The sequence below is a fragment of the Cloeon dipterum genome, chromosome 1 (genome assembly GCF_949628265.1).
Source record: "Cloeon dipterum chromosome 1, ieCloDipt1.1, whole genome shotgun sequence".
NCBI lineage: Eukaryota > Metazoa > Arthropoda > Insecta > Ephemeroptera > Baetidae > Cloeon > Cloeon dipterum.
The window spans coordinates 32331992-32346299 of NC_088786.1; the positions used below are offsets into that span (position 1 = coordinate 32331992).

Consider the following 14308-nt stretch of genomic DNA (forward strand, 5'->3'; position numbering starts at 1 on the left):
TTGTGGTTACGAACTGACTCTGTGTGCATGTGTAATCGGTTTTTCGCCGGCTTAACCGCACAATTGTATTTATAGAACTTTTGATGATAATTTTTTATCTATTTAAAATTTCGAAAATTTTATGGCAACAAAACAACATAATAATAATATGAAATTGTAATTTTTTATAAATATTTAATTAGTGAAGCTCTCAATGATTTAAAAATTGTATGATATAAGAAATATAGAGTTGAATTTCTCATGAGGTATTAAAAATGTTTTTAGATAAAATAATTACTAAACTGGAGATTTATTTTATTTTATTGGCTTTTATTGTTTTTCAACATTGTTTAAAAGCAAGCTGCTGTGCCTTTGGAAGGCTTATGCGTATAGAGGAAAAATTACTAAAAGTAAAAACCCTTAAAAAGCATAAAAATAATACAAAATATTTTACTTCATGCAGTCTTAAACCAACACAATAATCATTTGGTTTTAAAAGTAAAATATTAAAAAAATGATTATGAAGTTCATAATAAATATTGTGATAAATTGTCATTTCGACAACTTGAGCAAAAGGTTGATTAGTATTGAGCTTTTTTTCAAAAAATATTAATGCTTTTAGTTATCTAATTAGTAATACACCGTACGTACTTATTGGTCATTTGTGCTCCACAATACATTGCACTATGTATATAGTGCCACAAAAATTATGGCAATCATGGCTACAAATTACAAATGTTCCTGAACAAAGCGTAACACTAAGTGTGCCTTTGTGTGCTTTCACTGTTTTGTCTTAACATGTGAGCATTAAAAACGAATTTATCTGCTATCATTTGATTCCGTGTAGAATGACTCGTTGCTGTTGAAACTTTTGGCATTTAAGACGGCATTCAGATAATTATATACTAACAACTATTATATATTATATGGCAATTCCAACTGATGAAAAGCGCTGCAGTACTATAGAGTCACTTTTTGCCCAGTGTGATCACAAAAGAAAATTGCTCTGGCGGTCCAGTATCTCACGAGCACAGCTGTTGCGAGTATCTGAGGCACATTCCAAGGTTGTCCTCAGGGTTTTCCTCTCTAATGCCAGGGCCAAAGTGTACGGCGATGTTGAAAGGAAGGGTGCTACCTGAAAACATTATCAATGTGCGCCATTTGTACCAATTTTAACATTAATTGGTGAAGTTGGATCAATTTCAATATTTTTCGGTTCCAATCAAAACATATTTTTAGCGCTATGTCGAGCTTGTTGCGTGAATAAGTCAATAGGCTCTTTAAAGTGGAATGATACAGGCCAACAATTGATCGATAAACAATTTGTTCAACAATTTGCAATAGTAAAAAAGCACCTTTCTACAGTAAAAATTCAGATTTTGCCAATTTTCTCCAAAATTTACAGTGCTTGAACATATTTTCTTGGCATATTCCGATTCGTCTCGTCGAGATCTGTCCAACGGTGTATGCCACTTATTGGGGAAACTCTTGATTTTGAAATTAAATCGGATTTCGAGTAAGGAGACAGCCATTACCATTTGAGAAGCACGCTAACTTTCCAGCCAATTTTCTCAAAAAATTACAGCGCTCCTTAGGTCAATTTAGGTTTTAACTGAATCCTAAGAGACGAGTTTATGTATTGGCAACAAGCATTTTCCAGGCTTTTCCAGTATCATTCCTCTTTAAATCTTAGGATTCAACGTTTTAGTTTTTTTTAGTGAAATTATTGAAGCCATGTAATTCAACGAGTTAAACGATATTCCTGAGATATTTTTTATAATGTATTAAATATATATGCGAGTTATACAGCTCCAACGGATAAATTCGTAATGGATTTAAGATGGGAAATATTTCTTAACCGAAATGTGAGGCTAGTTTTCATTCAATTGTGATGATATTTTATTGGCAGACTCTATGCTTGACAAGACGGTGGGTCAATTCTGACTTTTTCCTGCAAATTCACTAGATTTTGGACTTTTGCCAGGAAATCGGCTAATGGCTCATTAACGGTTTTCAAACTTTCTGAGCTTACTGCCAGGTCGTGTATATCTATATCTTAATAAAATTTCAATTCCCTAAGTATTTTTGTTTTCCGAATCGGCAGAAATAAGCCAACGAACAGAATTTCTGCTAAATTGAGCTAAATCTGTATTTTTCAACCGATTATAAATTTAAAGTTTTAAAAAATCGCTAAAACCGGCAAATCAAAAAAATTCCACCACCGTACGTGATCCACATAAGGAAAGGCTACAAACGAATTCAGTATTCAGTGGTTTCACCAAAAATTAAAACGTCAAACCCAAGATTTTCCCTTTTAGTCAAAAAATTATAGTTACGATAAAAATAAAACGGTAAATTTGCTCACTTTCAATCCTGCACGCTGAAGTTCCAGGTATTGCTCCTTCAACCGAACAGAAAGAGTTTCCGCAGTGCAGAAGGTCGCAAATACCTGGTCCCCTGGGACTTTCAGGGATCAGGTCCTCGGAGTCACAGGGCATAACAATTCTGTCATCGCAATCTTGCGGACGAAGCTGCCGCTTTTCTCTGAATGACCGGAGAAAGGAAAAAATGCTGAAGCCGCCGCCCGTGTCGTCACCTGACCCTTCCAACGCGTCATCAGCGGCCGCGGGGTCGTCAGCGGCCGCCGGATCGTCAGCAGCCACAGCAGGGTCATCAGCAGCTGAAAATGATAACTTCCCTCAAACCTGATTGGTAGGAAAAGGAGATCCTCAAATACCTTCTAAAGGTGCGGTAAGAGGACCAGCAGCGCCCTGGCCAGGGAATCCGCCTCCTGGAAAGCCACCGGTTCCACCTACTCCGGGGAAGCCACCCGTTCCTCCAGGAAATCCACCGGTTCCCCCAGGAAATCCTCCCGTTCCTCCAGGAAAACCGCCTCCTGGGCCGAAATTTCCTCCCTGACCGAAACTTCCCCCATTATTGGGAGTCAAGCGGGGACCAATTTTAAACGAATTCTGGTCGCAAGGCTCGTACATGATGGAACACATATCTATACACAAAGGGAAAATAATTCGTAAAAACCTTATCGTAACTCATCTAATAAAAGTGCATTATGCGCTGACAAACTAAATTTTTAAACATTTAAATAATAAATTGCTAAAATATTTATTATAGAATTAATACTACAAAACTTACTATCTCCTTGTTTGATGCAAATATTGTAATCTTGGTCTGCTAAGTGGCGGCCATTGTCGGCAAAATTCATGGTTTGTAGCACGCCTGTAAATTTCAGGATTTTTATTTTTTTATTTAATATACTTAGCAAATTATTTTCTCTCATACCTGCTGTATCAGTGAAATATTGCAGACAGCCAGCTGGTGCGCGATTTTGAAATTCTATTTGGGTGATCTGTCGGTAAAAAGAAAATCAGATTTACCGACCCAAAATTAAAATTAACATTTTACCCTGATATCCCAAAAGCGGCTGATGTGATCCCTGGCCAGCTTAATTGTCAAATCAATGTCCTCGTCCATATCCTCAACGTCAAAGTAAACTACAAAATATATATAATTAAATTAGCTTACGGTAATTCCACTGATTGGTCAAGAAGTGATTTTGTCTTCGAGCGACGCGTGTGAGTCACCATTCAAGTTAAAGCTTTCAATGAACTGGAGCAGCGCCATAATAAATAATCAGCATTGTAAAAAAATCACTCACAATGCTGCCCTGTATTGTGGCCGCACAGTTTCAGCTGCCGGGAATTTCTGTTTCCTTTAAGCAAGAACTGGTCTTGCTCACACACGCCAGTCCGACGGTTCGGTTGACCCTACACGTATCATAAAATCAGAACAAATTAATTGAATATGTGACTGAAAACCAGAGGAGAATCGCGTACCAAAGTGAAATGAACCATGTCCAGCCTGATTTGGCTTATATCTGTAGAGGCCTTGCTGATCTTCAAGTGGCACTCCTCGTTGGACTCGCGTGCTCCTGGATGCAAAGGAGCAGGGTAGCCGGGATTGGTGAAGTATCCCATTCGCCCCGCGATCTTCCCGCCGCAAGATGTTTCGTCTGAATTATTTAATGTGATATAAATAAGTACCATCTACAAATCTTACTTATAAATCATTCAACGCTTTTCCAAATTAAATTAAATTTTTTGAACCTGGGGGTTTTGATAAATTCATTTTGATAGCTTTCGCGCATTATTTTGATGGGTATAGTGATTGATTAATATATTAATACATCGAAATAAGTTAAAGGTTCTCTCTTTTAAATATTATATAGACATAAAATGATATACTCACAAACGCAGCAGACTCCAAATCCAAAGGCGCACTCTCCTTTGGGTGTCCCCTCCAAAAGACGGCATTCATATGGATTTTGACAGATTCCTAGATAAAAATTAATAGCATATATATTACGATCAATACATTTTTTGAACAGCGCAAAGTAACCTTTTCTTCTGCCATCATCAGCCGCGCAATCGAGTGTTCCAGAAAATGGTAAGAAATTTAAAACTGTAAAAATACAATAAAATTGAGCAACGTGAGAGCGCGAACTGGGTCAGTGGTAAATTTTTACCTCGCGGATCCCTACTGCTCGCGTTATGTGCCGGGTCGGAAAAACTGCTGGCGACCAGAGGAGTGGCGGCCGCCGAGGCGATCAGCAGCAGCAGCAGCCCGATCAAGATGCTGCCAGTCCGCGTGCCCATCGTATTCTGGCATCCTCGCTCGTTCACGTGTGCGGTTCCGCGAGAATCGCTCGGCAAATGTACTGTTATTTGACACACCGTAATCGCTAACGTGTTTCGTCATTTGGTTCAGTGTGTAAATAGTTATATACACAAAATAAGATTGAGCTATTGGGCTGGAGTTAACGCGCAAAAAAATTCGGAAAGACCTAGAATGGCTAGAATTTGAGGCCCCATAGAAATGTTACGGTATTTTAATTTAGAATTGCGCGTGGTCGTTTCTAATCGTTGGTGATTAGAAAATTGTAATGAATTAGGGATGAAAGGGATCTTTTTTAATAAAATTTATGGTTTTTACCGTTGTTACCAAAAACCTAACGATTTTTTTTATTACAAACATTACATCATCACATTTTGAACACACGATAAGGACTAGGAAATTATAGATTGTACTTGTTTGATAATATCCTAGATGGGTTGTCGTTGGGTCAGTCAAGAATGATGATGTCATCTGAGAGCTTCCGCTTCTGCTGCTCTTTCGGCGGCTGCGGAGACGGTTTTGGGGGTTTAGGCGGTTGACTGGGCCCCGCGGGCGTCACCGAAATCGAGCTGGGCAAGTTGAACTGCTGATGCTGCTTGGTGTGCTGGATCACTGACGGCGATACTGAGATGTCGCTCGGGAAGCGGAAGTCCTTGCCGCCCGAGCTGAAGACAGTGGGCGCTCTGGAGGCCATGTGGGCTGGTTGGGGTCTGGGCAGCGTGGACTTCTGGGGCATCGGGGCCGCCAAAGGCCGGCCGAGCATCGAGGAGCCCATCATCTGCTTCTTTGGGGGCAAGTGCCGCTGCAGATTGGCCTTTGGTTGCCATGGTTGCGAGACTGGCGGCGACGGTCTGGGAGTGTATCCTTTTGGCGCTGGCGGCGGGTTGCTCCTGATCAGTTCGGCCGGAGAGGAGGGCAGCCGCGGCTTCACCAGGGATATCGGCGAGTTTTGCCCTGTATTGACTGAAGGGATTTTGGTCAGGGTCACCGGCATGTCCATTTTGGGCTTCTTGGGCATCATGGACGACATGCTTGGTTTCGGGGTGATGGCGGAGGCCACAATGCCCGGGGGCAGATTGGGCAGAGGAGACTGTTTCCTGGGAGATTGCTGCATCCTGCTGGCCGTCTCCAGCATCTTCCTGCTCTGCTCCAAAAGTTTCTTCACAGTCTTCTGGGTGTTGTGCTTCGGAAGTGGCGGCGGTTTCGGTCTCTCAGGAGTCACTGGAGTAACAGAAAGGCTCGGCCTGCACTTGGTTATTTTGTGCATGGAACGGTTCTGCGCCATTGAGGTCGACGTCGAAGGAGCAGTAGGCAAGGAGGCTGTGGCCGCAGCGGCCGACACTAAATTCTGCATTCCAGGGACTTGCGAAAACGCAGCCGAATATCCCTGCATCATCTTGAGCATAAACTCGTTCTGCAAGTAGTTCAGAGAGGCCGGGTCCAGCTGGTTATAGGGGAACAAGTTGGAGTATGGGTTGGACTTCGCCCTACCGCGACCAGCAGGAGTTGAGCCAGGAGGTCGGCTCAGGGGTGGCCGGCCTCGACGGGATGTTCCAGGCATTGATGGCAGTTTTCGAGCGGGCTGTGGATGCAAGAATTGAGAATAGAGTTTAATAAAACCCGCGATTTTATTCCGATAAATGCAGTGCCCGGTTTTTTTCATTTGTTACCAACATTTTGTAGACAACTTTTGTACTTCATAAGGAAACAACTCTTACTGGCCGAAATATAAAGTAAATTTTGCATCAGAAAAGTAGAATTTCATGAGAAGAAAAAGACCAATGAAACATTTATATCTAGCACCACAGGTGAGCTATAAAGGCAAACCTTTCACTATGGGAATTTCCATGTTAATTTTTTCAAAATAGGCAATTTTTGTCCAATCATTGAAATTTGGTATGCTTTGACGAGATCAATCAAACGCTCTGTAATTTCAAAAAATTGTATCACGCAAGAAATTGGTAAGAAAAAACCAGTAAATAAAAAATTATCACACAATATTTATATTTAAAACAAAGGGTTTTGGAATGGAAAGCAGGAACATAAAAGACTAGGAAGGAATTGTGTGAGATGCAAGAACTATTCAGGCACTCACAACTTCTAAATAATCCTAGCTTATTGTTTAATTTTGTCATAAATTGACTACAAACATGGTGAATTTTCCAGAACTTACCACAGAAGAGATTCTCAAGCAACACAAGCCAAGCAAGGCATTACAAAATAAAATAAATTTTCTGGCACTGCTGTAAACTAAAAAACAAATTGAGAAATTCATTTCAACGCTGGAGAAAATTTGAGTTACTCTAAATATTTTGTTTCTCACTTGGATTGTGTTGCTTGAGAGCTAGAAAGTGCTAGTGAATTCAAAATTATTTTGATAAGAATGACAGGGAATTGATAATTTTCTTAACTATCGTAACGAATTGCAGAATTGATTTAAGGTATACCTGAGGCATTGCAATTGAAGTTGCTGCTGTCGCTGGAGTTGTATTTGTATCAGAAACAGATGCACTGGAATTTGAAGCAGCCACTGACGATACTTCTGCTGCTCTTGCCGCTAACTTAGCACGCGCCAGTTCTTGTTGTGCAAATTTGGTGGCCGAGTCGACTGTAGTGGCTTTACCATCAATCTATTGAACAAAAGTTGATGAATTAACATTCTTTGTATTGATTTTCCCAACACCAACCTTTCCAAGAAGATGCAGGGAGTAAGCATCGCATAGAAGTTTGCCAAACGACTGTGGTGGCTCCTTGGTTAGCTGGGTTCTTTGGACCTTCTGCATCAGTTTGTAGATATCAACAATGAGCGAGGGCATTTCCTCAGGTTTGCTGTCCTTCATGATTTGCCTGATCACTTGAACGGCCAGCAGCAGCGCCTGCTCACATAAGTCTTTCCTCTCATTGTCCCGCAGGTATTTCCTACAAATAAAGTTCTCTAATCAGCAACAGTCAAATCACTGAGACAATTAAACCGACTTGTCAGGGTCAGGAGTTCTTTTAAGCATCAGACTCATGTCCACGAGCATTTTGTATTCCTTGATCTCTTTTACAAGCTCCATGGACAAAACCATCGAGCGATACATGTGAGAGGCAAAGCAGCCAGGCCTGTCAATTTCGTTGACAGGAATTCTCCACACACCCTGAAGGCAAGGTAATTTAATAAAAACAAAGTGGAAGACAAAAATGCATTCTCACGTTAAAAAAGTTGCTGGGTTTTCTGTCCTGGAAGAGGCCGTGAAGTTTGGTATTGGTGTGAGGTCCGAGAAGAAAGCTTTTGCACTTCTCTGTATTCTTTCTAAGTTTAGACTTAAAGAAGTAGTGGGCCAATCGGTACGTTGACTTGTAGTGCTCTGGGAACCGTACGGCACAATCTTCTAGGGCCTCCAGGCACATGTCAGCTAGCTCAGCGTGGTCTACAAATTTTAGCTCATCAGTGACAATTCGTGAATAATATGACGCAAATTCTTAAAATATTAATTGGTGAATAAAAAGCAGACAATCTACTGCATAGTAAAGACCCTGAAAAATATCCTCAGGCAATAGTACTGGTACCTTTCTTAGGGTCAAACGGCTCTTCCACAACTTTCGGAGGGGGCACATCTTTATCTTCCTTTCCATCGTCGCTGCTGGAGCTGCTGCTGTCGTCACTGGAGGAGGACGAACTAGATGTTGATGTAGAGGTAGTTGTTGTAGTGGTGGTTGTGGTACTCTCCTGGGAAACCCTCCTTGCAGGCTCATCGTCGGTGTTTGCTGGCTGGGCTTGCTCGACTGTGCTTATGACTGTGCTCTCGTCATTCTTCGCCTTTTTCACAGGATCATCATTCTCAGATTCCAATTTCCTCTTTAGAGCAGACGCTGACTCCCCGCCATCAGAGCTAAAGGGACCTCTTTTCTGCTCAAGCAGGATTTGTCTGATCTGGAATTTGATTTAGTTGATGAAATTTTGCGTAATTAAATTAATTAACAAAAATAAATACACGCAGGTAATTTTATAAAATTCAAATTATCGAATCGCTCATCACTGCTGGGATTTTTTCAGGATGGCTGGCGCTATTAGTGAAATTTTGAGAAAGATAAAACATTTTGATTATGTTTAAAAAACATTTTATATTTCATCTCATATTTTCCCTTAAGTATCAGCACAGAGCTGAGCCATTTGATAGTTTAAATTTGAACAATGATTTTACTGTCAGTTTAAATATATTGGAAAACACGTCAAACATAACAAAATAGTTACCTGTTTCTCGTCTGGCAGTGTTTTTCCTTCATATGTCTCAAGGTGTTTGAGGAGGCAAGTGTGAATGCGGTAGCGGATCTCGAGAGCCTCGATGCTCAGTTCGGAGGGAGTAGTGTAGCTGATCTTGGCGGGGAAGGCAGAACAGTGTTCTGCAAGGAGGTGTGCAGACCGTCTGTACTGCATCAGCGCCTGCCAGGGTTCATTGTGGCGCTTCTCGCTGACCTTGCCCAACATGTAGTGGTGCAGCCAGCGCTCGTCCTGGTCGTTTTCGGAGCCCTGCGTCCAGGAAGCTAAAGCCTTGCGGAAGCAAGACTCGGCTTTATCCAGCGTGGATCCCTTTTTAGCCTCCAGCACTTCAAACTGCTCTATGCTCAGGGTGTCGGTGGCTTGCTTCAGAAGACGCGAGCAGAAGGAGTGGACCATGTAAACGAAGGATCCGTACTCTATACAGATCACGGTGTGACTGCCCGCAGACAACACCATCGTTTGCTCAAAACAATTCTCCGCTTTTTCAGCCCTGAAATTCATTGAAACAAATTAATATTAGGAAACAAATAAAAAATAACTTGAATAAAACTGTGAGCAAATATTGCGGGAAAGGAAAATTTCCGTACCTGCTGATGAAATCAGTCTCGTTGATTGAATTGCAGGAGTTGAGCTGAGTCTCAAGGTGGCTGCCTCTGGCCAGGGCCATTCCCGCCCATGTGTCAAGCCTATGGGGGTTGTAGCAAAGGTCCAACATGTAGTACTTGACCGCCTTGGGAAGTTCATTGTTCTTAAAGTAGTAATCTGCCAGCAAGTAATGGATGTCCTTCAGTGCTTCAGGCAGAGGCTCGTGCTCTATCTTAGGGAACTTGTCCAGTTTGCCCTCAACAAACAGGCGCAGGTTCTCGAGAGTCTTCTGTGGATTGCACGCTGAAGGCACAAGTGAAATGATTTTCTTGAACAAGACTTCGGCATCGGCGCTGATTGAGCTGCCGCGGTACGCGTCAAATTCAGGCAACTCGTCTGGCCGGTAAAACTCGAAAAGCAACTGAGCCCTTTCAAAGGTTAATTCTATATGGGGAACTGAATGCTCTTGAAGGGCGGACCGTCCTTTGGGCTTTTTGTTGGCTGCTGGATACTCATAGAGACAGTAGAACATTTGCTCAATGTACGGAGACAGTTTTGAGCGGAACGGGGCAAACTCTTCGCTGCGAAGCTTTGGGACGATTTGCTCAAGCGCAAATAGCAAGAGCGAGCCATCGTCTGCGCAACACCAAGAACGCCGACCTAAAAAAGATTAAAACATTGACATCGTTTCACTGATTTAAATTGTTGTTAAAAATATGAAAAGTTTTAATTAAAAAGTTGCTTACCAAGGTGTTCGTGGGCAACAAAGACAACAGAGAGTGAGGCTGGTATTTCATTTACTTCCTCATCCTCTGCAAGAACCTGCAACTCAGCTTTGGACCAATTTTTCTCTTCGTGTACCAGAATTTGCTGCAGCAGAATCCAAGGGTCAACGCTCTCGATGGGCATGACCATATCTGAAGTCTCAAGCTGCGCACACACGATCTGGCAGAGGTCCTGGAAAAGCCTAGAGAGTCTGCCGCTGGGCAAACTGCCGATGGTGGCCTCTAAGCCATACTCCTCGAGACAGTATGCCAGGGTAGCGAGCAGTTTTTCTATACAGGTGGCCCACTGAGGTTGTTGATTGTTCAGGTAGTGGCTCACTGACTCGTGTAGGGCAGCTTCGCCCCACAAGAAACTCCGACCAGGCTCTTCTAATCGAACCAACGCGTCAGCAAGCATTTCCAGCTGCAGGTAGCGCAACTCAAACTGGCTTTGCATCTGTTTAAATAAAGCGGGTAAATTTTTAAAAGAGATAAATTCAACCTGTTAAAAATTATTCTAATGGTCTAGTCTTCATTCCAAGATTTTGTATACCTTGGGTGATCTAGTTTATTACGCGCCATAGAAATAGTTTCTATAATTTAATATGACAATGATTTAACAATTAAAATTCATATTCTCATGAAGGGCGTCAGTTAGAGCCGGAATATACCAAGAAAAAATAAATTCTAATCTTTTAAACAACGAGGACAAGTGCAATCATTTGCCTTTCCCTAAAACGTAAAAACTTTCGATAGAAAACTTAATGGATTACCTGAAAGCTGCCCTCAAGCAGCTCTGCCAGTTGATTCCACTGCTCCAGTCGCCAGAGCTGTTCCGCGCCAGCTAAGCTCTCACTGCATTCAAGCGAAGAGAGCAGGTGTTCCGCCTCCTCCTTGTTGATGCTGCCTTTACAGTTGACCACGCAGAGGCCCTCAGGGAAAGCTTCCAGCTGCTCAATGACTGCACGCAGGGAGCTGCACGCCCACTCGGTGCTCTTCTGAAGCATGGCCACTTGCGCTCGAGCCCAGTTCGCTCTGAGAGCCTCTTCAGGGGTCCAGCACGTCATGAGCTGCACCTGGGCGACATCCTCAAGCAAAATTAGCGGAGGAGATTGTCCTTTCTGGCGGCGCAGTCTGTCAGAGAGCAGTTCCGAGTGGAGGAAGGAGAGCCGAGCGTCAGCTTCGATCTCTTCGTCACTCAGTTCTCGTGCCAAGGGACTGGCATGCACAAGGGATTTCCTCATGATCTGCAAGTTTTTTTTAATTATTTTATTCATTTTTTTAACAAAATGTAATTGTATATTGTTTTAAATAAATTATTAATCTTAATATTTAAATTTCCTGCATTTTAACCGTTTAAATCTATTGAAAGAAGAGTGTATTTCCTAAACAAGAATATTTTAAAAACAAGAAAACCGGTATTGTATTGCAATTCCTATTTTTTTTTCAATACAAAAAACGAAATCGTTTTCGTCTTTATATTTTGTAAACTAGCTTATTTACCAAAGTTTTATATTTTTTTAATAAAAGACCAAAAAAGGAATCTACAATTGCAAATTTTTGTTCTAACTATTTCATTTAAGACATTTTGACAACAGCCAAGACGCAAATTCTCTCACCTGGTAGCATTCAATCCAAGTTGTGACCAGTTTATGGGGCCAGGTGAGTATGCTCTTTGCAGACAGCGTTTTGACCAAGTCTGTGACCAAATTGTAAATGCCCCAGTTGCTTTTGTGTTCTTCGATGAATTCAGAAATTTCCTGCTTTTCTTTCTCTGTGCCGAAATACTCCTCTTTTGCAATATTCTCAGCGATGCAGGCTGCAGTGTTTGCAGAGGGTCTTCTGGTGGACACCTTGGACGGAGTCTGATGCTTTTCCTCGTAGATTTTAAACATGTCCATGGTATCCATCGAGTTTTCATCCAGTGCCGAGCGTGGCGCGCCTTCCTTCAGGCAGTCAGGACTGAAAACCGGTGTTTTAATTTGGAAACAAACAAAAATGAGAGAAATTACAGCAGAGACATAGGAATGAGTCTCTTGAGGGATTCGGCTAGAGGTGTATCATCATCCTTTCTGGTGGTTGTGCGTACTCTGGCCGACCTCCTTTGACCTCCCAGCACCCAATTTTCCAAAAACAGTCTCTTTTGGTTTTTCTTGCTTCCACTGGAGACCAATTCTTCTGCATCGTCTTCACAATTTAAATTTAGTGTCGAGTAACATTAGATAATTCATTCCCACCTTGCTTTTTGTCATCAACCTCCATGTCCTCTTCCTCATCATCAAAATTGAAGCTCTCGTCAATCTCCTCGATCTTCTCAAAATCCACCATTTGGCTTGAGCTCTGTTTACATCAGTTTTAAAAAAAAGTTCCAATGATTATAGTTCTCGAGTACCGCATCAACTCCCTCAGCATTTATGTACTTGTAAAGCCGGAGAATCTCCTCCCCCAGGCTGAGCCAGGTCAAGGAACTTATTGGCTTTGTCAGTCCAATTGGGCCTCTTTCTTTGATCTTCCCAGATTCACTCCACCTTTTCCTCATCTCAATAGCTTCATCCAAGATTTCCTTAGTCACATCCTCATTAGCCTGTCCCTCCATGGACAACGTCCTTAAATTTAAAATTATGAACACCCAAACTAATGTGAAAATGCAATAATGCTCACAGATTGGGGAAGTATTCTTTATAGTGCTGGGCTAGGGAAGGCGTTTCCTTCAGCATGGCGTCCCGCAGCACCAGGCACTTTGTGTAGTCAGAATCTTTCTGCAACCCTTTTGCCACAAAGCTAAGGCATGTCAAATAGCCATTTGTGGCATAAAGGACTGTGATCAGCCTGTCCAAACATAGCCAGTGATTTGGACTACATTGCAGACCCTAAAATCCAACGATGAGAAACAAGAAAAACATAAAACTAAATTGGGTATCATACCTCGTGAAAAGAGACAGCTGCCAAGTCAAATCTGTTCAACTGCTCTGCAAGACAGCCAACCTTGTACAGGAGAGAGACATCAGTGTCGTCGAGCTGGACAGCCTGGAGGTAATAATCCAGGGCTTCACTTTTGTTTTCAGCCTTCAGTTCGAGATTGGCTAAATTTTTTAAGCAAGCATATTTGAGGGCAAGAAGTGGTTGGTATTGTTTGATGGATGACTTTTCCACCTGAAAGCAATTAAAAAAAATTAAAAAATCTTTTAAACGCTTTAAAATGTCAAATACCTCTTGCAAGAGATTGGTGCTTAGCAACTCTCTCAAGATATCTGCAGATTTGTTAACTTCCCCCTGCCTCTGCAGCTCAAGCGCCTCCTTGTATTGTGACACCGCTTGGTCCTCCTGAAAATATGAAAATATTTTAATTTTATGAGCTAGTGGTCGTTACCAAAAATGGATCTGGGACTGAATACGACGTGCAGTTAAAAAATGTACCTGTGCTTCTCTGGTTACTTGCTGGACTTCCTCCTCGTCACTTTCCTCGGAGGACTCTTCATTTAGGGCCACAATTTTGAACATCTGTTAAGGAAAAATATTAGATTACTTACACAAGTCAAACACACACATGGTATGTAACACTTTTTTAGCTATCATACAAAAAGTTTAATATATGTAATGTATTTTTTCGCTGTGTAGTCTCAAAATAAAAAAGCACATAATCGTGTAATTATTTAGATAATGCGGTTTGAAATAAGGTAAAATATACAATATGCTTACGATTATTTTAGTATTAACTTGGGTCCAGAATTTTAATTGTAATGCAGTCTTTTTCAGAGAATGTTTGCTGATACAGGATTTCGTGTTGTTGTTTACAATGTTCACGATCACGAGCCGGCAGCTGAAGCAATGATTCAACCAATAGGATTCGAGTGCGGAGACCAGCATTGGTTCTACCAGGTCACGTGGTCCGTTTCTTGCTGAATGACCGCGAAGTACTACATAGTTTCTTCATAATTATTATCTTGGGCGACGAATTCGAATGTAGCGCGCGCTCTTTTGAAGAAAAAAATTAGAATGTAGGTCAATTCAGATTGTTAAATTA

The 14308-nt window shown here is 41.7% G+C and overlaps 2 protein-coding genes across 2 annotated transcripts; both read right to left on the bottom strand.

Moving 5' to 3' along the window:
- Positions 1-265: 265 nt before the first annotated feature.
- Positions 266-4880, bottom strand: LOC135948531 (uncharacterized). Its single transcript, XM_065497845.1, has 11 exons — positions 4523-4880; positions 4396-4458; positions 4246-4332; positions 3834-4009; positions 3656-3764; positions 3403-3491; positions 3280-3346; positions 3133-3216; positions 2717-2986; positions 2345-2659; positions 266-1114 (listed from the first exon to the last, which is right to left on the bottom strand). Exons 1-11 carry the CDS (start codon positions 4650-4652, stop codon positions 1002-1004), a joined length of 1503 nt encoding a protein of 500 aa, XP_065353917.1. The 5' UTR covers positions 4653-4880; the 3' UTR covers positions 266-1001.
- A 146-nt stretch (positions 4881-5026) lies between these two features.
- On the bottom strand, positions 5027-14166 carry LOC135940504 (calcineurin-binding protein cabin-1-like). The gene is made up of 19 exons (XM_065485432.1): positions 13984-14166; positions 13702-13785; positions 13495-13608; positions 13210-13437; positions 12946-13154; positions 12677-12890; positions 12522-12624; positions 12297-12471; positions 11904-12246; positions 11058-11531; positions 10267-10741; positions 9523-10180; positions 8909-9425; positions 8224-8587; positions 7867-8084; positions 7648-7811; positions 7359-7590; positions 7119-7301; positions 5027-6253 (listed from the first exon to the last, which is right to left on the bottom strand). The coding sequence occupies exons 1-19, from the start codon at positions 14149-14151 to the stop codon at positions 5120-5122; spliced, it is 6057 nt and encodes a 2018-aa protein (XP_065341504.1). The 5' UTR covers positions 14152-14166; the 3' UTR covers positions 5027-5119.
- Positions 14167-14308: the final 142 nt, after the last annotated feature.